The sequence below is a fragment of the Mizuhopecten yessoensis genome, unplaced genomic scaffold, assembly GCF_002113885.1.
Source record: "Mizuhopecten yessoensis strain PY_sf001 unplaced genomic scaffold, ASM211388v2 scaffold419, whole genome shotgun sequence".
NCBI classification, from domain to species: Eukaryota; Metazoa; Mollusca; class Bivalvia; order Pectinida; family Pectinidae; genus Mizuhopecten; species Mizuhopecten yessoensis.
Genome location: NW_018403537.1, coordinates 484,374 through 490,530, shown reverse-complemented (window position 1 = coordinate 490,530; position 6,157 = coordinate 484,374). Strand labels below are relative to the sequence as shown.

Sequence of the window (6,157 nt, the reverse complement as noted above, 5' to 3'; positions counted from 1 at the left end):
ACGCATTTCATTAATTTACACATGTGTTTTAAGTTTGAGCGATAAACCAGATTTCGGTATAAGGGCGTGGCATTGCTGGGATTCAACGTAGAAGCAGAAGATACTTTTCCTTTCGGAACGTCAGTTCGATCTTTTCTCTTCTTTTTTATTATTTGTTTTATTGAGTCACGTTAACAGTAAATGCACCTGGAGGTTACCTTTGATCTAAACTTCATACTGCTGTGTATAAAAGACAACCTTCAAAGTGAGTTTGTCGCTTCACATATTTACAAGTACAGTGTACTTAATGTTAAAGAAATAGCAATATCAAACATTCTGTCAAAATCCAAGATGGCCGCCCATGGGCCATTTTGTTTATCCGATCAGTCTCGAAAATAAAACATGCATATCAAATTTGAGAAAGATTCCTACAGCACTTACTGAGAAGTTGTATAGACCTTGTATAATAATGGGAAGTAGGCGCGATTCCCATCTCCCTACTAACAGGGGGAAATTTCCCTCCTGGAACTTTTAGGGTAAGAGAGATGTGAAGAAGATGATGGTTTTCGAGAAACAGCCTTGGTCATCCAGTTAGATAGGTTGCTTAGCAGGGTTGGTTGAAAGGAGGAGTGGCGTGGATTGGAAAAACGGGACCGGGGAAACAAAGGGGAGTGGATTGAAAAATGGATGGCTGGGGAGATAAGGGTGCGAGGATTGAAATGTAAAACAGTTGGAAAAGAGGTTTGTGAAGGAGGTGCGTGGATTGAAATGTTAAAGTTTAGGATGGAGGTGCGTGAACTGAAAAGCAGAAGGGTTGTGAAGGAGGTGTGTGTGTTGAAAGGAGAAGGTAAGGATTGAAAATTAGAAGGTAAGGATGGAGGTGCGTGGATTGGAAATTAGAAGGTAAGGATTGAGGTGTGTGAATTGAAAAGTAGAAGGTAAGGATGGAGGTGCGTGGATTGTAAAGTAGAAGGTAAGGATGGAGGTATGTGAATTGTAAAGTAGAAGGATTGGGATGGAGGTGAGTGGATTGACAAGTAGAAGGGTTGGGAAGGAGGTGAGTGGATTGAAAAGTAGAAGGGTTGGGATGGAGGTGAGTGGATTGACAAGTAGATGGGTTGGGATATAGTTGCGTGGACTGAAAAGTAGAAGGGTTGGGATGGAGGTTAGTGGATTAACAAGTAGAAGTGTTGGGATGGAGATGAGTGGATTGACAAGTAGAATGGTTGGGATAGAGTTGCGTGGACTGAAAAATAGAAGGATTGGGATGGAGGTGAGTGGATTGACAAGTAGAAGGGTTGGGATGGAGGTGAGTGGATTGACCAGTAGAAGGGTTGGGAAGGAGGTGAGTGGATTGAAAAGTAGAAGGATTGGGATGGAGGTGAGTGGATTGACAAGTAGAAGGGTTGGGAAGGAGGTGAGTGGATTGAAAAGTAGAAGGGTTGGGATGGAGGTGAGTGGATTGACAAGTAGATGGGTTGGGATATAGTTGCGTGGACTGAAAAGTAGAAGGGTTGGGATGGAGGTTAGTGGATTAACAAGTAGAAGTGTTGGGATGGAGATGAGTGGATTGACAAGTAGAATGGTTGGGATAGAGTTGCGTGGACTGAAAAATAGAAGGATTGGGATGGAGGTGAGTGGATTGACAAGTAGAAGGGTTGGGATGGAGGTGAGTGGATTGACCAGTAGAAGGGTTGGGAAGGAGGTGAGTGGATTGAAAAGTAGAAGGATTGGGATGGAGGTGAGTGGATTGACAAGTAGAAGGGTTGGGAAGGAGGTGAGTGGATTGAAAAGTAGAAGGGTTGGGATGGAGGTGAGTGGATTGACAAGTAGATGGGTTGGGATATAGTTGCGTGGACTGAAAAGTAGAAGGGTTGGGATGGAGGTTAGTGGATTAACAAGTAGAAGTGTTGGGATGGAGATGAGTGGATTGACAAGTAGAATGGTTGGGATAGAGTTGCGTGGACTGAAAAATAGAAGGATTGGGATGGAGGTGAGTGGATTGACAAGTAGAAGGGTTGGGATGGAGGTGAGTGGATTGACCAGTAGAAGGGTTGGGAAGGAGGTGAGTGGATTGAAAAGTAGAAGGATTGGGATGGAGGTGAGTGGATTGACAAGTAGAAGGGTTGGGAAGGAGGTGAGTGGATTGAAAAGTAGAAGGGTTGGGATGGAGGTGAGTGGATTGACAAGTAGATGGGTTGGGATATAGTTGCGTGGACTGAAAAGTAGAAGGGTTGGGATGGAGGTTAGTGGATTAACAAGTAGAAGTGTTGGGATGGAGATGAGTGGATTGACAAGTAGAATGGTTGGGATAGAGTTGCGTGGACTGAAAAATAGAAGGATTGGGATGGAGGTGAGTGGATTGACAAGTAGAAGGGTTGGGATGGAGGTGAGTGGATTGACCAGTAGAAGGGTTGGGAAGGAGGTGAGTGGATTGAAAAGTAGAAGGATTGGGATGGAGGTGAGTGGATTGACAAGTAGAAGGGTTGGGAAGGAGGTGAGTGGATTGAAAAGTAGAAGGGTTGGGATGGAGGTGAGTGGATTGACAAGTAGATGGGTTGGGATATAGTTGCGTGGACTGAAAAGTAGAAGGGTTGGGATGGAGGTTAGTGGATTAACAAGTAGAAGTGTTGGGATGGAGATGAGTGGATTGACAAGTAGAATGGTTGGGATAGAGTTGCGTGGACTGAAAAATAGAAGGATTGGGATGGAGGTGAGTGGATTGACAAGTAGAAGGGTTGGGATGGAGGTGAGTGGATTGACCAGTAGAAGGGTTGGGAAGGAGGTGAGTGGATTGAAAAGTAGAAGGATTGGGATGGAGGTGAGTGGATTGACAAGTAGAAGGGTTGGGAAGGAGGTGAGTGGATTGAAAAGTAGAAGGGTTGGGATGGAGGTGAGTGGATTGACAAGTAGATGGGTTGGGATATAGTTGCGTGGACTGAAAAGTAGAAGGGTTGGGATGGAGGTTAGTGGATTAACAAGTAGAAGTGTTGGGATGGAGATGAGTGGATTGACAAGTAGAATGGTTGGGATAGAGTTGCGTGGACTGAAAAATAGAAGGATTGGGATGGAGGTGAGTGGATTGACAAGTAGAAGGGTTGGGATGGAGGTGAGTGGATTGAAAAGTAGAAGGGTTGGGATGGAGGTGAGTGGATTGAAAAGTAGAAGGGTTGGGATGGAGGTGAGTGGATTGAAAAGTAGAAGGGTTGGGATGGAGGTGAGTGGATTGAAAAGTAGAAGGGTTGGGATGGAGGTGAGTGGATTGAAAAGTAGAAGGGTTGGGATGGAGGTGAGTGGATTGAAAAGTAGAAGGGTTGGGATGGAGGTGAGTGGATTGAAAAGTAGAAGGGTTGGGATGGAGGTGAGTGGATTGAAAAGTACAAGGGTTGGGATGGAGGTTAGTGGATTAACAAGTAGAAGTGTTGGGATGGAGATGAGTGGATTGACAAGTAGAAGGGTTGGGATGGAGGTGAGTGGATCGAAAAAGATAATTGAGAGATGAGGATGCGTATATAGAAAAGATGAACACATAAAGGTCATGCAGATATACACAATCGAAAATGAATTAAGAAAGTCTTAAGTCGATATTATTAATGTAATAAGGAAAAAACACAAAATAATATTTCAACTTAACATCTATTTTTTATTTGTCAACAAATTAGATGAAGTTTAACAAATTATATATCAAAATAAATATTTCTTTATTTAGCAACACGCGTCTGGAATTTGTTTCCATTTTTTTTTAATAACACAGTATATAACAAATTTACACACACATATATATAATACTTGGCATCAATCAACAGATAGTGAATATTTCTTCACAAAAACACCAAACGTACTGGTAGAAAAAATCTACCAATAAAAGGTTTGTCGAGGTTTCTACACTAAAAACACACTATTCATGTTACAAATGACCGAATTCATGAAACCGTTCCAATGGATTTTGTGCTCAAGTCAAATTTTGACATGATTCAAGTGATTTACAAGAAAGTTGGTTCGAGCACAAAATCCATGCTTGAGCATGAAAACGGTTTCATGAATACGGGCCAAGATTCAGATATAATTTAGACATGCACACAGCGGTACCTAGTTGAAGGTCTTGGTCAATACATGTTTGAGTTATAGAGGATTCGGTTTGAACAGATATTTTTATAGTCTATTAAAGTCTCCTTTAATACAACATTTCCCAGATTTTAAAACAGCACCGTGAATTATCTATGTTTAAAGCAAGGTGTCATTGGACGCAATCTTAACAAAATGTTTAAAATAACGAAATAATATTTCTATGCACAGTATTTCAAATATGACAAGTAATTCATGGTCAAAGAGGATTTAGCCAAAATCATCTAGTTGATGTGCAGAGATATCTACAGGACATGTCAGCCAGGGTCACGTGAGAACGTGCAGTTGCATGATAGGACAGTTGTACTAACTTGCTAACTTGTTAAAAAGAGGAAAACCCAAAAAGATCATGTTCAGGAAAGTACAAATACTGTTTCCCTAACATGAGTGAAAATGTCGTACATGTGAACCAGAATTTCCCAAAAGAATGATGTTTTCCTATACCTGTTTTACACGGCTACTTTTGGTAAGTCATATTTCACGTGGTATTGAAAATTGTGTTTATTTTCGCATTCAGCATCGATCGCGAGTTCAAGGAACAGCCAAACATTTATACTTTTATACATAAAGTAAGATAATTATACAAGGTGAAACACAAAGAAATGTCATTTTGTAAAATTGTATACAGACATACATAAACTGTATATGGACTTAATACTGAATTCACGAGTATTATATTAAAAGGGCTTCACATTCTACATTCACAATGGTCCCACACACTGGTATAAGTATTTGTTACACGAAATGATGCAATAAAATTATAAAGATAAAAATGTACTTACTGTGACAAAATGTAGCCATTGTGACATATTATTTATAATGCCAGTGTACGTTTATTGAAAACATTTTGTTTAATTGCAAAAATGCCATATTACATGACTTCCTTTCTCCGTAATGTTGGGTCATATTTGCTGATTTAAATTTATATTTCACTGGATTTATATTTTCGAGAAAGTTTGAAAGAAAAGACGATGGTATCCTTTCCGATACAGTTTAACAACATTCAAACAGCTGTTATCTTTTTATTCGTGAATTCGAAATCTTGGCGAACCTTGCTCATTTGAAAAATGATCGGGAAAAACGAGTATTCGCCGAAACAAACTGAATTACTTACTTGTTTACTTCAAGTACTCCAAATAATTTACGATGTAACAAGGAATACATTTCATAATTTGCTCTCTCTGAGATTTAATTTTGTTTGAAAGAAGATGCATGTTCTGAGGTTCAATATTATTATTATTAGACAAACTTAAACGTACTTGTCGAGCTAATGAGAAGATTTGAAAAGTTGAAATCACATAACAGAAATCAAACAGCACTGTTCCATGCCATAAAATCTATAGCATAACAGGAAATTGTTAACTAATCTTGTTGGTCCCATAATAATGTATGTTTGACATAGAAAAATAAAGATTTATTTCAGCGGATTCAAGCTTAACTGTGACCGTTGTGAAAAGATTCGGATTTCGCCTTGGGTTCAGTCCAACTCAAAATGTCGCTTGTTCCTATCTTTTGTAATAAAAATAAACTTCAACCAATACCAATAACATCTTGAAATAACTGAATGAAAAATAGCAGACTAGGTAAAGTAAATGCTCAAGCAAAATAATATTCCTAACTAAATAATTACATAATTTTCTTCGCATTTTCTACTTTTGATTACATATATGTTCATGCATCGTCGGATATCCAGGCAGGTTTCGCTTCGGTACTCACTCATCACCGATGGGTATCCGACGACGATATTCATACAACTTAAACTGAAGACAATGTGAGATACCATTACTTTATAACGAAGCCATAGTTTAATCATATTTACTTTAGGAACAAAAAACGAAATAAACATTTATCAACCGTCTTGACTAAGATAAATACTGGAAGCTTAGATTTCTCTTTGGGGACATTTCTTTTGGCACATTTTCATTAATTGATGACATAATGACAATATACAGAAGAAAATACACTATACACATAATTATATTGTTTTAAACAAAACTCAACCACATAATTTCGTTATTTGAACCTAAAGTACCCTTAAACAGATACAAATAGT

At 39.0% G+C, this 6,157-nt stretch overlaps 1 protein-coding gene across 1 annotated transcript; it reads right to left on the bottom strand.

Annotated features, from left to right (window-relative positions):
* Positions 1–840: 840 nt before the first annotated feature.
* Positions 841–3,519, bottom strand: LOC110448390 (proline-rich protein 36-like). Its single transcript, XM_021494610.1, has one exon. The coding sequence runs from the start codon at positions 3,517–3,519 to the stop codon at positions 841–843; it is 2,679 nt and encodes an 892-aa protein (XP_021350285.1).
* Positions 3,520–6,157: the final 2,638 nt, after the last annotated feature.

Bases quoted from the DNA above. Each gene is read 5' to 3' on its own strand.
- LOC110448390 (XM_021494610.1), bottom strand. From the start codon at position 3,519: ATGACCTTTATGTGTTCATCTTTTCTATATACGCATCCTCATCTCTCA.